The following is a 21,110-nucleotide window of genomic DNA, read 5'->3' as shown; positions in this document are numbered from 1 at the left end:
CGGGACACTGACTTGTGCTGTCCTTTCCCGCCTTGCAGTTAACCGCCTGTCTGCACGGACCGGCCGCCCTGCTGTTCCCCATGTTCTGGCAGCACATCTACATCCCGGTGCTGCCGCCGCACCTGCTGGACTACTGCTGGTAAGGAGGCCCTCCCGGTGCGGGCGGGCGCGGACCAGGCGAGCTCGCTGGGCACGCGTGTGCCCGGAATCGCTGCGACCTGCCTTGGAGAGCAGTGGCAAATATCACATGTGCTTTTACGGACTAGTTCTTTCCGGAGGCAGCAGCAGTTCCCACCTGGCAGTCAGAGTGGTCGAGGTTCTGTGAGTTCCTTCTGCAGCCGTTTGGGTAACTAAATGTGTGGGGAGAAGCAGCTGCCATCCAAGTTGTGGTCAGGAAAGTCGGACGGAGTGGCACTTACAGGACGCGGTGTCCCAGGGGTCCATGTCTGCCTGCAGAGTCTGGGGGGGCAGGGGCACCCCTCCCTCAGTAGTTCGCTCCACCCCAAAGTCTGCAGAGGGGCTGCCTCCAGGACCAGGATCCCCGAAGAGCAGCGTGGGCAGTGTCGGGAATAATTCTGGAAAGCTTCCCGGCACTAGAAAGAGCTCCCAGCTGACTCGGCTCCACCCCCAGAACCTCCCTGCCCCTTCCCTGGAAGAGTCTGTGGACTGAGAGTGACCACAGGCCTGGGCTGGGCTCCCAGACAGCAGCCTTGGCCTTGGTCTGGCCGGAGGCCAAAGCGTCCCGTTTCCTGTGCTGTCCTCTTGTGTGGGAAAGCTCAGTTCTCCAGAAAGCTGATGAGTGAGTTCTCCCTCTGAACCTTGCGAGTGCCCACACACACACACACACAACCCCCGCACGGAACGACGTGATGTCTCACACACACAAGGCCGTAATACTGACCACAGTGTGATTTTGGATATCACAACTCCTATTATTTAAAAAAAAAACAAAAAACTCTTAGAAGCAAAATATTTAACTTCCTAATTTCATGAAAAGCAGATCACTCAAAGCATTTAAGGATTAAACAGATTTAAGTTCACAGCTAGGTGTATTTTTTATGACGTTTTAATGACTGGCCCTCTTTGGAATAAGCAATTGTAATGACAAAGTGCAAACTTGGCCCCAGATGGACGGCCTCATTATGCTGGGTATTTGCCCAGCTTGGTGACGCACCTCGTGACCACCGGTGAATGTGGCATCTCTGTTAGTATTGAGGACATGGCGAAGTAGCTTCCTGTGACCCTGCCCCCCCACCCCCGTCACTGGGCTTTGAGTCTTGGGAAGGAGAGAGTTTGGGAGGAGGCTGTGGGGCCACAGTGTGACAAGACTGTGACGTGTCAAACGCCCAAGGCCAAGAGTAGAGCCAGGTCTGTACTCAGGCCCTGCTGGGTTTCATTTTAGAGTCCTTTCCCTCTGACCCGCAAACCCAGAATGTTAGCGTCCTTGAACACAGGGACTTCGACGTACTTACTCTCACGTACACAACAGGCCTTTGCTCACTGAGCAATTAGCTCACTTGTTTTAAATAATTTCCCATTAAAGTATTTGAAAACATATTGATACATGATTTTAAGAAATACGTGCCAAGAACTAACACTTCTAATTGTGAGGTTTAGAATGGTATTTTATCGTACACCGTGTTCGTGCCCCTGTAATTTTTTTGTGGAAATGGTTTGACCTCTGAGGAGGTGACATGCCTCTGAGTTCCATGTAAGGCTGTGTAACACTGTGTTTTTTAGAAATCACTCCCTGGCGTAGATCACTCTGCGTCTGCTCTTTCCAGAGATGCCATCCCGTTACCTTCTTTTTAAAGTCAGGGGAGCTCATTCTTTTTTTAAAAGATTTTATTTATTTATCTTTAGAGGAGAAGGAAAGGAGAGAGGGAGAGAAATATCAGTGTATGGTTGCCTCTCATGCGTCCCCTGCTGGGAACTGGCCTGCAACCCAGGCATGTGCCCTGACTGGGAAACGAACTGCGGTTGTTTGGTTTGCAGGCCGGCACCCAATCCACTGAGCCAGCCTGGGCCCCATCCCATTACTTTCTAAGCCCTCCATCAGGTGGTCTTCCTGCCACGTTCACTGTCAGGAGGGAAGCCGGGTTCGTGGCTCAGTCTTGGGCATTTTGTCACCGGTGTCTAGCCTCTGCGCTTGGTGTGAGGACAAGTCCCAGCAGCCTCCACGCCAGCTACCCCCGGCCCAGAGAGCACCATGGTGGTGACCACAGCTCCCTGAGCCCCCACCCCGTCCCATTGCCATGAGGGGCTCACCTTCCAGCAGCGGGGTCAGGCAGGAGGATGTATGTATATTTAGAAATGGCCACTGAAGACCCAGCTCTCTTCCATCGTCAGGAAATTCCTTGGACCAAACTGTTTCCTGGGGAAAATGGTTTCCCCTCTTTCTTCGCATCCTTGCGAATGACTCTAGTCATACTGGTCTGGACGCGGAAGGGAGAGGAACATTAGACATCCTTGCTTCCATTCCGTGGGGTTTGAATAAAGACATTTGTGATTCTGCTTTGGAAATAGTGCCAGGAAGGCCAGAGAGCGGTAGGTGTGTGTTGCCCATTCTCCCAGGTGACTGGGACCTCCCATGTCCCGAGGCAGGCCCAGCTTTGGAGGGGTTTTGGGGTTTGCGCCCGGTGTCTCTGATGGCAGAGGCGGTGAGAGCCATCTGACCCTGGATGAGTGTCGCACCTGGGTCCTCAGGTGCAGGCTCACTCGCTTGCTGGCTCATGCCCCCCTTCGCTCCCGCACTTGTACATCAGACATTCAGGGCACCCCTGTTTGTCCAGCCGTGAGCAGGGAGTGTAACGAAGACGACTTGGTTTCTGCCCTGGCGGTGTTCACAGGTGGGAAGGAATCTACACACCTATTAACATGTGCACACGCATGCAGGGCACACACGTGAGGTTCCCCTCAGAGGTGTATGAGGGGGGACACCAAGGAAGAAGTGGGCCCCGCTGCCTGCTAGGACAGGGGAGGCCACTGGGCCAGCAGGACGCAGCCCGCAGTCTCCCAGCATCCAGCACTAGGAGGGGAAGTGAGGAGTTGCTCTTTCACGGGCCTCAGCTGCACATTGATGACGTCCTTGAGATGTGCCGAGCAACACCGAGCCTTCAGGCGGCGGTACGGCCCTGGGCGCCCAGTTTGTGAGGGGGGCACATCGTGTGCCAGGTGTCCTCTCTGCAACAGCACAGCAAAGGGGACTGGAGCACGTCCACCCAAGAAGTGGGCGGACAGTCTCCCCCCTCGCCGAGCCCTCCCACTCCCGGGCGTGGCGTGACTTCCCTCCCAGGAAGGTAGTAATCGTCCCTCCTGGTTCAAGAATGGTTAGTTCGGCTGTGTGTCTGCTGCTGCTCCCACCAAAGGAGCGGGTTTCACTGCTGAAAACATCACAGTGGGGAGGCTACACCGGTTTGAACACCCCACGTTCATGGGCCAAACCCACGCCTGGTCTCTGTGAGGAGACCTAACGGGGAAAGGGGGCTGCAATGGAGTAGCCATTTTTGAACGAAGGTTAATTGCTGAAAGAAGAAGCGGTCATCACAGAGCCTTCCGTATGCTCTCTTTGCACAATAACTTCATGGAGAGAAAGACGCAGGGCCATTGTACAGGCGGGCGGTGAAGCCCCTGTGCTGCGGGGGCCCTTCCTCGCTCCTCAGTGCCCTCACCTCTGAGGCGGCCTCAGCTGGGGCTGCAAACTCCTCGCCGTGAGCTGTGGCTGACGTAGTGTTAGGGTGCACTCAGTTCGCTTTTCACGGGGAGGAAACAACCGTTCCACAAAATCTATACTCTCCAAATCATCATAATTATTTTAGGAAATGATGCTCTAGATTTAAAATGTTTGCATTTCTGACGTCAGTCTGTTTTGATTTTGTTGTAGATGAGTGAAATAAGAACACATAGAGACGCCAGTTGATCCCATAGAAAACCTTCCCACTTTATTATCGGGGTCAAAGAGGCACTTGTCACCGAGTTTCTATTCTAGCTTAACAATTTCTGTCAATTTATTGTTTATATTTGAAGCGATAACTGGGAAGTGTTATCTTAGATGTAACCCATACGACTTTAGCATTTTCGGATTTGATCTTTTGAAGTCTGGTCCACTCAGTGTTCATCCTCCAACACCTAGAAAATGGACGTAATAAATCATTATTTTTACAAGGTTTAAATATTTTGATTAATGCTCATTTTCTTACAACATGCTTGGAAATTTGAGGTCCCTCCTTATAACTCCGGTGGGTAAGATGACCTAACCTGGGGCTGAGAGGGAGGCCCCATGGTGCCTTCAGTAGCTTTATGCATCTTCCCATGTGGCAAGGGCCTGAGGCATTGTAAGATCTTGCCATTGCCTACACTGCTTTGTGCAAGTTGCTGAACCCAGTCCTGGGAGACATATAATTGGCGACGTATATTTTATGTCTTCTGCAGAATCCCAGAAGGAATTCCAGAGGTGAGAGCATGAACTAGGGACTTCGCCAGCCTTCCCTTAGTTAAGCAAAAGCAGAAGTGCCCACGTGTACTTATCCTGCTTCCTTCTGAAGGGGGCGGATCTATTAGGTCTTAAGGACATCCAGGCCTACAAATAGTTCTCACCTTGCAGTCCAGTGAAGTGTCCAGAATACCGGCTCTGTGACAATGAAGCAGGAAGGGGCAGTTGTATCAAAGGCAAACGCGACTGGGCTTAGAATCTAGCACGTAAGTGTGACGGGCATGCCAGTGTGAGTAAGTGAGATCAGCTGTTCTGATTGTTCGTGAATTCTGGATGTGGCAGTGTGGTTAGCCTTCCTCACACTCCTGGAACGGTTGGAGGTGCCCCTGAAAACCGGATCTGTAGGGGTGCCCGCTAGTTTTGTCGGGTCCTGGTGTTGGTTGCCCGGTGGACTTGCAGGACACCACAGCTCAGTCCTGGTAACGACGGCGATGTTCGGAAGACCGTGTGAGCCCTTAGAGAAAGGAGCCTGTCCATGTCCATTAACAGAGAAGGCTGGCCTTCAGTGTAGCCCGAATCGTGTACCCAAGACATTTAAAAAAATGTTTGATTTTGGAGTAGCTGTTTAGTGGCATATTTTGATCACCTTTGTAGACATTCGTCCATTCTCATGGTTTCTTGCTAGACAGAGTTTTAATTCTGAAATGTCAAGTTGAATAATTTCCTTCTGCATGTGATGAGAAATGTTGGTGACATTACTAGCAAGTCTGATCTGACGTGTCACAAAGGTTAGTTAATGACCGTGTTCTCTGCTGGAGTGTGGGGCCCACAAAGGGGTACATTTGGCCCGAGTTGCCTATTATGGGACCCAAGCCCCCCCCGACCGGCACGCCTGGGGTGCTCTCTCAATTTGGGGTGGACTTAATCAGTTTTATTCTTCAACTTGTTTGAACATTTTTTAATTTATTAAAATTGTTTTATCGATAGAAGTCAAAGTGGGATAAGTGTAAATGTATGTATGACATGTGACTTGAAAGACAAGGCCCAGGAGTGGACAGCACAGAAATGGGACAGCGAGGACAGGGAGGGAGGACGTAGTAGGTGCCGGCACACAGTAGGTCTCAAGAGTACGTGGTGCTGACGGACTAAAAAATGTGGTCAGGTAGTAGGTATGAAATAATGATATATTGAGAAAATCCTGGAAATAAGAATCTAATTGAATTTTAAAAAAGGGGGTGCAAAAGAAATGTGAATAAATTTGATGATTATTAAGGATGAGAAGTTAATACTTCTCACTTCCTAAACTTAATTGACAATGGTCTTTTTCTCTGAAAATAATTTTCACAGATCACTAGTTGGGAAATGTTGCGTGAAGTCATTAATTGGCAACCGATGATTAAATGCATGGTCCGCTGTTTGAAATAATATTCAGTATTCGCTATGAAGTACATGGAGAAGTTCAACTCAGATTATGGCCTCCACCCCACTATTCTTAATCACTAAAGTTTTCTAATCTTGAATTAATTATAAATAATTTTGTGATTTTTATATAAATCGACCTTAACCTGAGTCTATTAATGGCCTTTAAAGTCAGATTTGAATTTTATATGTAGAATAACTTAAAATACCTATATGTGCTGTGTTAGAGCTGTGTATTTAATACATTTAATTTGTTAGGCATACGGAATTATTTGGGACGTTGTTTCGGTTTTCATGAACTGTGTGAATATGTATGTATTTTTTTAATTTAGCGCTCCGATGCCTTACCTGATCGGAATCCACTCCAGCCTCATAGAGGTGAGTACCTTTCAGGCCTTTGATCGCAATCAATCCACTCACAAAACGATAGTCTAAGCAGTTACGCTTTGAAAGACTATCAATTATGTAGTACAAGACAGTGACTAATTTACATTTACATGGTCATGTTTAAAAGGGTAACTTTGAAATCATTGTATTATAATTTATGTACTAAATGGTCCTCTTCAATGGCATAAAACCCATGAAAATAGATTCTGGTTGGTAGAAATCACATGGTAAGTTTTACATCCTGAAAACTTTAGTTTTGAATGGACCACCTTCTTCACGGTACCTGAGATTTTTATACGCACACAGGAAAGTCAGAACTCGTGTGACTAGGAGTTATAAAAAGAAAGGTTATTTTGTGGACTTCATTTCAATTCACTTTATCAGTATGTTTTTTGAAGAGGCAGATTTCATGCACTAATCATGAAGTTTTTCATCGGAATATTATTTTAATTTTCAATCTCCTTGGGGGTTAGAAACGTAGCAATTTTTCTGCGCTGTCATCACAACATTCCACATTGACTTTTGTCACTGGAGTCATCACTGTAGTGAACCGCCTTGCACTTGAACTCAGTGAAATTTCCAGAGAGTTCATCTTGTAAGATTAGCATCTAGAGACTAAGGGCGTGGATCAGGTTGCATTATGCCGGCTGACTTCAGTTTTATTAAAAAAAAATTTTTTTTCTGCTGGTTGTGCATTTTGCACTTTCACCCGAGTTCTAGCCTCAGCGAGTTAGATTGGGTTTTCTTGTTGACTGGTGTCACTGTGCACAGTGGTGCACACAGGACAGCCGCTGTGTTGATCAGGGAGTCCCTCGGGCACCAGTTTTTATTTGTTTCACCTTCAATAAAGAATCTATCTGAGCAAGTTTCCTTCGGAGGTTTAATTTGTTTTGAATAGTGAAGTCTGGGCTGGATAGCATTATGACTCTTCATATTTTGTTATTTTTGGAAAACTTGCTCTTACATGCCACAACGCCTGCAGTGAAGGGACAGAGTGTATGAAAGGCGACATGAATGAGCAGTTATTGATCTGTTATCAGATTGTGGAACACGGGACTGGCATCATACACATCAACAGCGTGACTTGGGCATAGTCTCACCGTCCCTGGTTGGTATGGTCTGAAAAAGTGACCAAACTTCATTTTGGTATTAGTGTCCATGTCTTTTTTTAAGTAATATATCTAATACAATATGTAATTTTTACAATATATTTTATTTATTTTTACAGATAAAAAATATTCAGAGTTGTCCATTATACCTGTTTTTTTTTTTTGCGTAATTATTCTATATTAACGTTTAAAACGAATGATTCAACTTTTCAAAAGGATCATAGAAAGGGATGCAGGTTTTAAATATTCAATTAAATTGATCACATATTTAATGGACACCTATGAAAAAAAAATAGTACTTTTTTACTTCATAGGCCCATGCTCAATCCACTGAGTTACACCAGCCAGGGCAAAAAAAAATAGTACTTTTCTAAAGGGCCAGTTTAAGAATGACTTACCCCTTAAAGGACTGTCTTGGAGAAGTAGTCTATTCGAGCTTTAGATTGGCTCCCATTGTTAGAGGAGAGTGTTGGAGCCGGGAGCGGATTGGCCACAGTCTCTGGGCCTTATTTTACTCTGGATTCATCGAACTGTCTTAATGATCCGCTTGGTTCAGTAGGTCTGGGTTAGTGCTGAGTGAGGAAGTGCAGTGGGAACTCGGGAACGCGTTTACCCTGGGCCGGTGCCTTTGGTGAAGCTCTCTCTCCTGTATCTGTTACGGGAGATGCTCATGTCACGGTTCCATTCTTACGATGTCTTATTCGGCAGGTTTTTTTCATTGAAATGTTCTTTTGTGCTTTTTAAACTTTATATAAGATATTATAGTTAAAATGCAAATGTATGTATTTACATATTTCACATGTGAGACTGAAGTATTTTTTTACATTTTTTTCCTTTGGCTGCAATTACAACTAATTTTTTTTAAAAATTTTATTTATCTTTAGAAGGGAAGGGAAGGAGAGAGGGAGAGAAATATCAATGTATGGTTGCTTCTTGTGCATCTCCTGCTGGGAACTGGCCCCTGCTGGGAACTGGCCTGCAACCCAGGCATGTGCCCTGATGGGAAATCGAACCGCGATCTTTTGGTTCGCAGGCCCGTGCTCAATCCACTGAGCTACACCAGCCAGGGCACAACTTATTTTTTTTAAAGGAAGAATCAAATAGTTTATTTCCAGTCAGATAAGACTGTTTCAAGACTTCTAAACATAATTGTTCAAAGATGTAAAATGAATGCCCTTTTAAATTTTTAATTATTTTTATGTAATTGTGAGTGAAAGATGGCTCGCAATTTCTTTTTAAAATGCACACCTCCTCCCAAAACACAGGGCGAGGGCCTGGTGCTCTGCCGGAACACTAGACTTCAGGGAGAGTGTGCAGCTGAGCCCGGGGTGGGAGGGCGGGGGGGGGGCGGCCCTGCAGTGACTGGGGCCAGCGGCACATCGGTGGGGGCCGCAGGTGGAGGTGGGGTGGGTAGTTCCAGTGCAGAAAGGCCCTTAAACAAAATGTGGCCCAACTTCATAAGACCATGTGGCCGCCGCCTCTGTGTCACTGCCTGGCTGTGACGTTTGTGGCCGGTATTCCCCGTCCCTGGGAGGGCCCTCTGCAGAGGATGGGGACGCAGCGACCTCCCTCACCACCGTCCTGCCCATCTGCACCAGATGTTCTGTCTCTGTCCTCGGAGCACTTTCTATTTTTGAAGAAAAAGGAAAATTATATTTTTATATTTTCTTACTCTTTTTCCATCTAAACAAGTATGAATTTTACGATCTAAAAATAGGAGAGTGGGATGATTTTATGTGCTGTGTGGCCGTCCACTGGTATTTAGCAAAAACAACAGCTAAATCCAAGTTGGCAGGGAAACCAGATAAAATACTCACATTACTCCAACTTAAAAAAAGATTTAAATTGCATAGTTTTTTTTAAAATATGAAATTGTTCTCATTTTAGAGGTCTTAGTGTATTGATTTCTAAATGAATATATTTTCCATTATTTGTTTAAAATTATTTATTTATTTATTTATTTTTAGAGAAGGGGAGGGAGAGAAACATCAGTGTGTGGTTGCCTCTCATGCGCCCTCTACTGGGGACCTGGCCTGCAACCCAGGCATGTGCCCAGGCTGGGAATTGAACCGGCCACCCTTCGTTTCACAGGCTGGCACTTATTTCATTGAGCCCCACCAGCCAGGGGACATTTTCATTCTTATTGGGCGGTCCCTTGAACAAAATTTAATATCCAGCTATTGTCAGATCTTTTCAAACCAAGAGCAACTTTGAAAAACACATACACTTCGTATTAACATTGATTTCCTTTATTCAGGGCTTATTGTTAGTGTCATCATGAAGCATTCGGGGGTCACGTGGCCATTATCCTTGGCTATTTTATTTTTTAAAAAATACATCAGGTTTATAGATTAACTTTATAGTTTCTGTTAAAAGGGCAACTTAAAATTGAAGATGGAAATCAAAATTATGACATAGTTTTTTCACATAAATGCCATCAATATAAATATATATTTGCTTATAAAATAGGTTATTTTATAGTTATACTGTAATTTATAATATCTACATATTTGTATATATATAAATTTTATTTACATATATATATTAACATGAAAGGGAAAGGAAACGAGTTAATTTATAAATGTCAATCTCTTAAAAAGGGCCATTGTTTGAGTCTTACTTTAGATTTATTTTAATGTCTTTCACAAGGATTTTTAGCGTCATGTGCCCCACCCCCCCGTGAATCCATATTCCACCTAGACATTACAGCTTTCTTAACACTGAAAACTACCACTTCTCTAGAAAATTTAAAATTCTGCCTAATGTGCATAGACTTGAAATTCTGAATGAATCAGAGAAATTTTAGTGTTGCCCAACATGAGCCAAAAAGAATTGTTCGGCCAATTTAAAATTTAAGGTATTTAATAATTTCTGAAATAGCTATTATTCTAGAATGTCCCTTTAAAGAACATTGTGCTGAAATTAATTGACCTATCGCTAGTTGACCTATACAATTATGGAATTCCAAGTTGATGGATATATTTCACTAATGAGCACCTCATTTGCATTAGGGACTAATACTGTTTGCTATCATTTACATAAAGCTATTATGGTATATAACTTAAGTATTCATATTAAATAAGAAACAAAGCGTAAATATTTTATTTAAGTATGAAAAATCTGATGCAATTCTAATTCACTAGTATTTGTCCACATATTGAGATAATTTGATCAGGTGTAACTAAGCTGTCAAACAAATAAAGCAAGTAAGTCAAATAGCTAATCTGATAGGCTGTTAAATTTGATCTCTTATATTGAAACTTGTGTGATGAATATTACTAATAATGAACTACATATTACTGCCCTCTTTGTCCTTTTTTCTTATTTGACTTTCAGACATTATCCTAAACTTTTACCAAATCGAAATCAAAATATAGAGAAAATATGGATTACTTTAAACTGTAGTTGGTTTATATGAGACCTGCATTATGATTTATGCTAAAAATAGGTGTAGAACTGGACACAAGTTCCATCCTAGGATTGAAATTCAGTTGATCAGATTTAAAGAATGTATGTTTTCACAGTTCACTGTAGCCGTGCTCTTTTGTAAGTCTTTGTTGTAACAGCTCTTTGGTCGTTAAATTATGCTCAGTATCTCTAAACCAAAACTGTACTGAGATGAGCACACATTTTACGTGAAGCCTTTTTATCCCATCTTTTTGGATGGTTGCATACAAACTATTTTTCTCACACAGTTTATATTCTTTTATAATCTAGGGTTTTCCTTTTTTTGTCTTTCTTCTAAGATTAATGCATTAAGATAAGTTTTTCTACATTTCTAAGCTCACTAGACTTTGGACAGTATACTAAGATGTTTGTTTATAATTGTGTTTTTTAAACAGAGAGTGAAAAATAAATCCCTGGAGGATGTGGTTATGTTAAATGTTGACACAAACACTTTAGAGTCACCATTTAATGACTTGATCAACCTCCCGAGTGACGTGGTAAGTCTGAAGGGTGCCTTGTGGTGGACGGAGACTCACATGTATGTTTTCCCCGGACCCCTGCTTCACCGAGAGCGATCTCGCCCACTGTGCAAGACTGGAATAAAGGGGCCGGGGGGGGGGCGGGGGTGAGGGTGAGGACTCACCGGAGGGCCTGCATATCCTATTTTTACCTTTTGGCAGTTGAGGGGCTGGTGAGTGGGGCCCGATGCTCCGCATTGTGAGAGAGGACCGTAATTAAACAGCTCGGCACATTCATTAGGCAAGGTTTCTTTCAACGTGTGCCTCTTCATCTCATCTTAATCATCACGTTACAAAGTAGGCATTTCTGTCTGCCTAGTGGCATGTCTTGCAAAAGAATGAGAGTTTTTGAAGGAAAAAGAAGGGAGCCAATTACCGGCTGGGCTCCTCCGCCACCTGCCAGTGCCATTCCCTTTAATTAATGATCTGATGGTGCTGGTCAATATAATCAGAAATGCTGGTACAGTTGGGGTCAGGAAACTCCGGCTTTGATCTCCCTCAACTTTCTGAAACATTTATTTGTTTTCTCTAAATTATTTCAGTTTTATTTTTAATCTTCTCTGTCCTGCTGAGGGCCGCCAGAATGAAAACCTGCGCGGAGCATCGTTTGCCGGGGCAGAGCAAGGGCTGCTTACTTAGAATTCTATTTGTAAATTAAACTGCAGGCCCAGTCTGTCATAAAAGACATCTGATCCTTTTGAAATGACGAAAACTGTCTTTTGTCTGTAAAGGCTGATAAATTAAGTGCCAGTTCTTGCCTGGTCTTTGATCTTGCAAAGGGGTGTGTGTGTGTGTGTGTGTGTGTGTGTGTGCATGTGTGTGTGTGTCTGCAGCTTATAATAGGATATATTCTGTATTTCATGTGAAATAGTCTCCAAAAGTGTATTTTTTGGCCTACATATTCCTGGTAACATGCAGACTAGTCTTGTTTCTGTTTTTGTTTCAATGCTTGTTTAAAAATAGTGTTCTAACATAGTCCCAAGTTAAAATAACCGCCCTTTAAAAAATTTATTCTTTTCAGGGATATTAAAATTTGAGAATTACAAAAAAAAAACCTCCATTCAAATTTGTAAGTCTCTAATATTTCAAGTACTTTGAAATCATTTTTAAGGAGTTTGAAAAATGAAATTTAAAAAATTTCAAACTCAAAAAATACACTAAAACTAAACTTGATGGTTTTTATGGCTACTGATGGGAAAATATGACTTTAGGTTGAAATGAAGTTATGTATGCCCATAAATAACCTGAAATACTTGCTGACCTTGAAGCAAATTAAACTGAAGTATTTTATCTTACTGTAGTAAAATTAATGCTACGGAGGAACTAATCCAAGCCCTGGTCAGTGAAGAATTATATTATCTTTTTAGCTCATTATAACTAGATTGCCTCATTATAAGAATTTTGCAGAAGCTGGTAGAAATGATTAGAGTTATTCATTTGGAAATCCATCAAAGTATCCTTCATTGGAGAGAGAAGTAATTATGAAAATAAAGACCCAAGTTTTAAGAACGTTTTTCTTATGTGCTTGTATTTGCTACTGTTAGTGCCCCTGAGGAGAAAGGATTGAAACAATCCTTTAAAGAAGAGGAAGAAAAGTGGGAAAGAAATCAGCTTTTCCACTGCCGTAGTGAGGTTTTTATAGTCTGCTTTAATGATAGCTCCTTCTTCCTTTGAGAAGAATGATCTCTAACAGCCATTGTTTTGATGGGTAATTCTTTTTGAATTCAGAGGCAGTGTTTTCCCATTTGAATTAGTTTGCTGTTTACGCTTTAGTTAAATACATGAAGGAGGTCAACGACACTCCCAGATACTAAAGCCTACATATATAAAATGATGCGGGGGAATGTCATTGTATAGACACAGTTGGCTGGACATACCTGTGAGAGGGAGAGAGTCTAAGGAGACATCGGGTGCGGACGGAACCGGGTGTGAGCACATTTGGGGAAGGCGGAAATGGAGCTGGCTCTCAGGTAGCGCAAAAACTGTCAACTGCAATAGGAGATGCTTCGAGCGACAGTCCTTGTCCTACAAATATTTTAGATGACTGTTTAACCCTCTCTCAAAAATTGAGCTTTCATCATCAGTTTTCCAAAAGCCATCTCTTACACTCCTGTGGGAAGTACAATCAAGTGGCCAGTCCTCTTTTCTGTCATTGTGAATGTTTCAAATGAGGCGTGTTAAAAAATCACAGATGATCTTACCGAATGTGTGTGTGTGTGTGTGTGTGTGTGTCTGAGATCTGAGTGAATAACACACACTGGAAGCCTGAATAATATTTCTGTTGGGGTTGTTTGGTTATTCAGTAAATTCACCGAGATTGCAGGGGGGGGCCTCTGAAACCCTGCCGCCGAGCGGGGAAGCCACCCTCCCCGGCAGGCCGGCCGGCTCCGTCCGCACGTGCACCCGATTACAGCGTCAGCCTGGCCAGCGGCTTCGGCCACTCCCGGGTCAGCGGTCACAGTTGTCCCGAATTACTCGTCTTTCTTCCTGCGGACCCTCTGCTGCGCCGCATGCTGTAATCTTCTTAATGGCTTCATTCCAATATTCACACATAATATTGTAGATTTATTGACTGCTAGAAATACGACCCTGCCGGTAGCAGCTCCGCTGCTCAAGGAATTGAAAATTGGAAAAATAAATCAGGGCCGAGCACTCAGGAGCCCTTTGTTTTCCGCCAGGGAGGGGGGAAACTCTCTTCCTGTCTTCTGACAAGAACACTTGGTTTTTGATTTCATCATTTCACTCTACATTTGGATCATTAGGAGAAAACGAAACCCCAGTTTTATTGGGAGTGATTTTAACGATATTGATTATTACACGGAATAACTTTTAAAAGCAGGCGCTCTGTTAAGATGTACTGTGGTCGTTTTTGTCTGTGAGTACCTTGTGATTTTGTTTTTCATTGGCCGTACCAAATACAGAGCTCTTCGAGCACATGTAGTTTGAGTGTTTTGAAATTAAAAAAGTGAATTTTAGGGCTATAAACAATGTCTATGAAAGTTAGTGCCATTGTATTATGTTTTTAAGTGAGGGGGAAAAATCCCAGTTGGATTAAATGTAACATTTAAAATCTCAAATGCAGTCATTTTAATTTAAGAAAATGCATTATTGAGAGTCCTCCTCATTCCATGTATATTCACAAATTTAGTTTCAATTATATGCTAATTTAAAATGTATTTCTAAGCTGTTATTGCTCATTTTATTTTTTATCATCATTGATAATTTTAAAGTAACTTGGATGATTGTTACTACTTCAGAAATAAATAGGACAACCCTACTTGTCAAGAAATTAAGCTGATTACAATTATAATGAGATTTAGGAAATCTGTCTTCATGTGACTATTCAGTTAAAACAATTATAAACCAACTCTTCTAGGCAAAAGAGGTTAGAATTGACATCTGAAAAAGTTGCATTTGAATATTCATCTCTAAGAAAGCGAATCTTGACCTCTGTTGTTTAACTGTCTCTACATCAGTGTAACTCAGTAAATTGTAAAGAACAGTATGCTCAGAGTCAGTCAGGTCAACAGGTCTCTCCCCATTTTGAAGGTGAAGGGCGGAAAGTGGACTGTCCACCGTGTGTCTGGAGCTGGGGTCTTGTGGGCTTTGCCCCTCAGACCGGGCCGCAGCGCCAGACCCTGGTCTGCCTCGGGCGGGCGTGGCGGCCAGTGCAGAGCGCACCTCTCCCGGGACTGAGTGCAGGAGCGCTCCCTGCCCTCCAACCTTGGCCGGAAAGGCCACAGCGACCCACCGGGTTAACATTGGGGCTTTCAGCACTGTTTTTATCACTCGTTCCATCTTACCTGGAATTGTATTGGAAAACAGTGCTTTATTTCCTATGATGAGGGTGCGCAGAAAATAGAGTACAGTTCAGAGTTATCGTACAATTCCGTGTAAACCACATCATGTTCTGTGTAGGCTGACCACGTTTGGTATCAAGCATGTGGAATTACCGAGACCCTGAAGAGACCTTGCAATAGCACGGAGTCATTTATATAAAATAAATACTTACTTTATAGTGAGGATTCCAAGCGTCTCTTGAACGAACAGGTTAATGTTTTTATTGTGATGTGGAAAAAGACACAGATGGTTCTGAATTACCAAAAAATCATTAAAAGCCTAAAAAACTAGAGAAAAAAAACCAAAACTCTGATTTGAAATGTAGTTTTAGACATCTGCATTCAAGTGAGTTAATGAATTTGAGAGTAAGTTTGGAAAAGAACTGGCTTTTTTTTTTTTCAAAGAACTTTTAAAATTAGCTTTAAAAAATTTAAGTATGGGAACAAATTTAATTCTCGTTGCTATACAGATAGTCAATAGATATGTTTCATTCATTGGCTTTTTCCTCTAATCTAACATGAAGGTTTAATATGTTAAATTGTCATAATGCATGTTATAAAGACAGAAAAGGGCCCCGGGGAATGTTATATTAGTTCCAGGTTTACCCCGGCCCTGCTGTAATTCTCACTGTGTGCCACAGTGAATGCAGCTCCCAGCGATTTCTGGAGTGGCCAGGTGAGCAAGATGACAGTGTTGTCTAGGTCCTGGGGTAGTTTAGAAAACATTTTTTTTTAAGTTTACTAGCGTAGACTTCAGGAGACAAACGCAGCTTTCGGTTGTGCCCTGGAGACACGCAGCCACGCCCAAGCCCCAGCCTCTAGAATCCGGGCACCCAGGTGTGCGGCTGCCACAGCCACCGGCCTTGCAGCCGTCTCCGTGTGACTAGCAGGCCATCGTCAGTAAGCGCTTGGGGGAGCGAAATGGGATTGCGTTTCTTTTATCTTTTGTAATAGGAGTTGCTTTCCAGCTCCCCGTTCAGCTTAGCATCCCATCCTAGAGCATTTTATGGGGGTGTTTCCATCCTGCTTTCACAGTCACAAAAGGAAGAACCTAGAGGCACGGCTCGCCCACGCTCTGTTGGCTGTGAGAGCCCGATTTAATCCCCTGGCTCTGGGCACGGGGGCCACCCGGTGCTGGGTGTCCACAGAAACTCGCCCCTCTCTCAAGTAGTTACATTCAGAGATGTGATTGTTTAGGAGAAGTTTTTGTTGTTGTTCATAAGTAAAGTATTAGCGATTGTGCCATTTTCCTTACTGTTTCCTTGGTGTGTAGTTTTTTAAACGTAAACTTTAAATACAAGAGCAAAACCCAGTAACGCAGCACCCTGGAGACTGGGCTTCCAACCACTGAAAAGACCGTCTTTCTCTTCCAGAGAAGTAGAGACTGACCGTCTCTCTGCAGTGGCCCTGGCCTTAGTGTCCCCTTTAGGCCTCTGCGCGCGTGCCTTGTTTACGTCCATTTGTAGTTTCCTAGTCTCGGTGACGTTGAGTGCTCCGGAAGTCCGCCGCTTTCCCACAGCTTTTCGTTTCCAACTAGATCGCCTCGCTTTTCTGCTAATGTCTTTAATTTTTACTATATCATCTTAATAGCATGCTTTTCTGTCTTATTGCATGTATATATGTGTCTGTATGTATGTATTATATATAGTATGTATAATCTCCAATTTGTTTCTACTCCTTTACGTTCTTGGCTTTTCCGTGCTTAAGAGACTTTGTCTGTACGATCTTGTGAGCTCCATCACAGTTGGTCCCTGAATCTTGCTGATGCTACGGTGACTTGGGGAAGTTCCAAATCAGTTATGTTCCTGGGCCCCACCACAGACATCCTGTTCCATTTAACTACAGCAGTTAGTGTAGAAGTGTGCCCGGGACGGGTTGTTAATTCATTCACTCTTTCTATGGACAAATACTCGTTGGGCACCCACTGTACGTCTGTGTTGTGCTCCGAGCTGAGCGGACAGGGAGCCATAGCTGCGGGGCCCCTGGAACTCAGAATCTGTGGGGCCACATGGCCATACCAAGTCACACGAGATGTTGGAAAACAGCCGAGTTAACCCCCCACCAGTCAAAGCTTTCAGATTTTCATGACCAAAGAAAGGGAGGGGGTGTAGGTGGATGGACAGCCATCTCTGTCCTAGGTGAGCCAGAGGGAAAATAATTGTAGCCAAGCTCATGGGCCGTTCTTAGTGGTCTGCAGACTCAGACCTGCCTCCGGTGGCCCAGCCACTTGGCCGTGGGAAAGTACCTGCGCAGAATCGGCTTGAACGACGAGGCCGAGGGAGCCGAGCAGAGTGGGAGGAGAGGTGGGCGCATTGGAGAGCGGGAAAGACGTCCTGGTGGGCTGCGGCGGGTCGAACAAAGGAGAGGCTGTGGGACAGCAGGTCACGGTGCCGGGCAGGCGCCAGACTGTAAAAGACCTGCAGTCTTGTCAGGGACCCCTGGACGCCACGGGTTCTTCACCGGAGGCATTAGTGGAGAAAGAGTGAGGCTCCCTGTGACTTCCAACAACATCGCATTGGGTTCTGGGTCCCGGAGATCCCTGGGCGTCGGAAAGGAAGCAGGAACAGCCCTCAGGAGACCATTTGCCGTGGGCCAGGCAAGAGATTGTAGCTGCTTTGAACTTGGCAGTGGCAGGACCTTAGAGAAAAGTGGGCCGACGTGGACTCTAGCAGAGGTCACACCGGCAGGGCCGGTGTGCTGCCTGTGGGAGATGAGACAGTGAGGCGTTGAACAGGACCCTCGAGACCCCTTTAGAGCCACGGGACACGTGGAAGTGACTTACTGGAGACCCTGGCACGAAGCCGGGCTTATGGTAGGAGGAGAGAGGCTCGGTCGTCTTAGATTTTAAGATGACTCTGAAGAGAAAGGGGTCGTAGACGACATCACATTTGTCAGGGTCTGATAGGTAATTTACACAGGGGAAGGAGGCGGCGATTCCCTCGGCCAGGGGATCATATGCTTTTCATTTAATGAAAGTTAAAGGTTACTGTTCTAATCCTTAAATAGAAGCTTGTTAGAAAACTGAATTGAGAAGGAACGGTTAATTTTGGTTTTTTTAAAAAAAAATGGAACGTTAGAAGGATTAAAGGGACTTAATATGTGATTCATATGAGAACCAGAACACGCGTTTCATGGGAGAATAAAAGATCTTTAAGTTCATAACTTTTTTTTTCTAAAGTAGACAGTTATTAGAAGCTTTAACCTTTCTACCCACGTGCGGTTTCTAGACTGCCGCTGAGTTACCCAAAAGAGGCCCTTCCCAGACCTCATCCCAGGGCAAGTCTGGGGGGTGTTGGTCTCTAAATACTGTTTCTGAACATTTATTTTCACCTTCTGTTCTTGAGGCTGACGTTCTCTCTGCGGTCCTAAAAAGTTAAATGAAAATTTCTGGACACAGTGGTTAAGTTTTTTGTTTTTTGTTTTTCCAGAAGAGCTGCCTCTAAAAATCAAGCAAGAGAAAAATAGGTGTCACTTCCCTGAAAAACTCAGCGTGTTTATGCTCCTTCTTCCCACCTCCCTGCTGGCGTAATTGCTTCATTACCAAGACGCCATGTGCGTGGCTGGTGCTCAGTTAATTTGTGCCTGTTTGTCGTGTTTGCGCACGTAATTCCCTCCTTTTCTTCATAGTCTTCGAGAGCAGAAGTGCAGAATTGGCGGTGACATTCTCCACGCGCAGTGGGCTCCCGGTTACAGTCCCCTGTGGGCGGCTGCCCGGGAGCCCGAATTCTTCTTGTAGGAAAGGCATTGAAACACTTCATAAGAGCAGTCGGATGGTGTTTACTTCTGAAATTCTTTTCACTGCTTTTTTGTCTTGTTTTACTATAATACTTCATCGCACTCAAAAAATATTTGCAGACTGAAAAATGTGATGCCATACAGTGGCAGTTCGGAAGCAGCCTTTCTCTATTGGTGGTGGAAACCTGCTGTAAAAAGAGAAAAAATACATACTTTCTCATCAACACCTAATAGGGCTGTGTGATAATAACCCCACGACTGAGGTCCCAGATGCTTTTCCGAATTCTGTTATATGGGTGTATGAACTTGAGGATTTCATGGGAAGAGGTATACGTATTTTATAAACCAAGAAGTTTGGAAATTACAGCAGAAAAATGCTGTTTCCCAGACCAAGCCTTGAAAAATTGCACAGGGGGAATCGACATTTTTTAATGGGTAAAAACTGCTAAAAGCTAATTAGCACCATGAAGGGCCGATGGCAGCTGGTGCTAATTTACCCCGTCCCAACGCCAGGCAAGCAGCGCGGTTGACAGCGTGGTTTTACGTCGGAGTCACATCTGTAGATCTGCAGCTTTAAAACTCCATCTCATTCTTAAAGACCATCTTCGAGCATTCTTTTGCACATTCGGAAGCACTTACCTGGCCCGCTCGTCCTCTGGTCTCAGGAAGCGGGGAGCCTCTCCCATCTTCCGACAGGCAGAGGCCACTGAGAACAAGTCAAGACAAACTTGTTTTATGTGGTTGTGAGGGTTGAAATGGTGTAGAAATGGGCAGAGGAAAAGTGTGGTCCTGTTTCTCGCCAGGCAGTAGTTGTGGTCTCTCGGAGCTGCACGACATCAGCTCGCCCGCATGGGAGAGCCCGGGGCCATAGAAACGGCTCAGAAACTGCACGGGCAGCTGAAAATGTGCGAGTAGCCACGTGAAAAAGTCAAAGGAAATGGGTCAAGTCGATCATTTTAATACTGCGTTTTACTTAACCCAGTCTGTTTCAAACGTTATTGTTTCATCATGTGATCAAAATTAGCATTACGAATGAGATTTTTTTTTTACCTTTCCCATGATGAGTCTGGGAAATTGAATGTGTAGTTTGCACTCACAGCGGACTCAGTTCGGGCAAGTCACTCTTCGAGGGCCCAGGTGTCCCACGGCCATCGTGCTGGGTGCACAGTCCTGGAACAAGTGTTTCCACCTTCTCTCTGTCTTCCGCAGCGTGTCAGCGATGGGCTCACTGGTAGGAAGGGTCGGCGGCAATGTGGTTAATACCCTGGGTCGGCCCGGGTCCAGCTGGTGGGGCCAGTGGCCGCCTGCTCTCTCTGGGACCATGTGCACTGTGACTGTTCTCCAGATACTTCCCTTGTGCAGAACCAAATTGTTAATTCCGCGTTTCATAGAGAAGGTGCTCTTCGAGGAGTTTTCTTTAGCAAAGATTAAGGTGTGGCGGTTGTAAATGTCTTTTTTTGTTTTAATTTTCTAAAGTAAAACTTTAGCATAACCCAACCAGCCGTGGCCGCTGCGGCACAGTTAGTTGTAGTGTTCTCCCGCGCACCCAAAGGTGGTGGGCCAGGGCACAGTTTGTGGGTTCAGTCCCTGGTTGGGGTGCGTTCGAAGGCAACCAATCTGTGTGTCTCTCTTTCTCTCTCTCTCTTAAGAAAAATAAAAAGAAATGCCCTCAGGTAAGATAAAAAAAGTAAAGTAACCCAATCATGTCCTTTTTTTATAATACTTGGAAAGACTTCCATTATGTCTTTTTTGGAGGCAGTGATTAAATACATACACACATTATGGTCATTCCCATTGGCTTTTCTTAAAAAGCGTTTGAAACTTTAAAAAAATAACATAATTATGAACCTCAGAATTAAGGACATTAAACCGGAGGACTGGTGTTTGCCTTCAGCTGTGTTTATTGTTTGGGTGTGGGGGTTACCTAAAAATGGGCCTTTTTTGCGGTTACATTTTAGTAGTAAAAAATGCCTGTTCAACGAGGTCTGGTTTATGCACTTTTGTGGGCTGAGTGAATCAAGCTCTAAACTTTTATCTGAATCTGTGGAGCTCAGATATAAACGGAAAAGATCACAGCTTTGGGGGGAGGCCTCTGCTGCCCAGCCCTGTCTGCAGAGCTGATGAGCACCGCAGCTCAATCGTCTCCCAGAAACCCTGGCTGTAATTGGACCCAATGGGGTCTCCTCCTTTGATCAGATCAGAGCAACTGTGACTTTACACTGGA

The 21,110-nt window shown here is 44.2% G+C and overlaps 1 protein-coding gene across 6 annotated transcripts in view; it reads left to right on the top strand.

Annotated features, from left to right (window-relative positions):
- DENND1B (DENN domain containing 1B) overlaps positions 1 to 21,110 on the top strand; it is a 140,076-nt gene that overhangs the window by 77,823 nt on the left and 41,143 nt on the right. For all 6 annotated transcript variants that reach the window (XM_037150897.2, XM_053659519.1, XM_037150896.2 and 3 more), the window contains 3 exons: positions 39 to 139; positions 6,184 to 6,229; positions 11,190 to 11,291. In XM_037150897.2, the coding sequence (XP_037006792.2) occupies positions 39 to 139; positions 6,184 to 6,229; positions 11,190 to 11,291 (249 nt within the window). The remainder of the gene's footprint in view (positions 1 to 38; positions 140 to 6,183; positions 6,230 to 11,189; positions 11,292 to 21,110) is intronic.

Source organism: Artibeus jamaicensis, unplaced genomic scaffold, assembly GCF_021234435.1.
Source record: "Artibeus jamaicensis isolate MK-2021 breed Jamaican fruit bat unplaced genomic scaffold, CSHL_Jam_final scaffold_754, whole genome shotgun sequence".
NCBI classification, from domain to species: domain Eukaryota; kingdom Metazoa; phylum Chordata; class Mammalia; order Chiroptera; family Phyllostomidae; genus Artibeus; species Artibeus jamaicensis.
The sequence above is the reverse complement of the archived record's forward strand: the minus strand, read 5'-3'. Positions and strand labels throughout refer to the sequence as shown.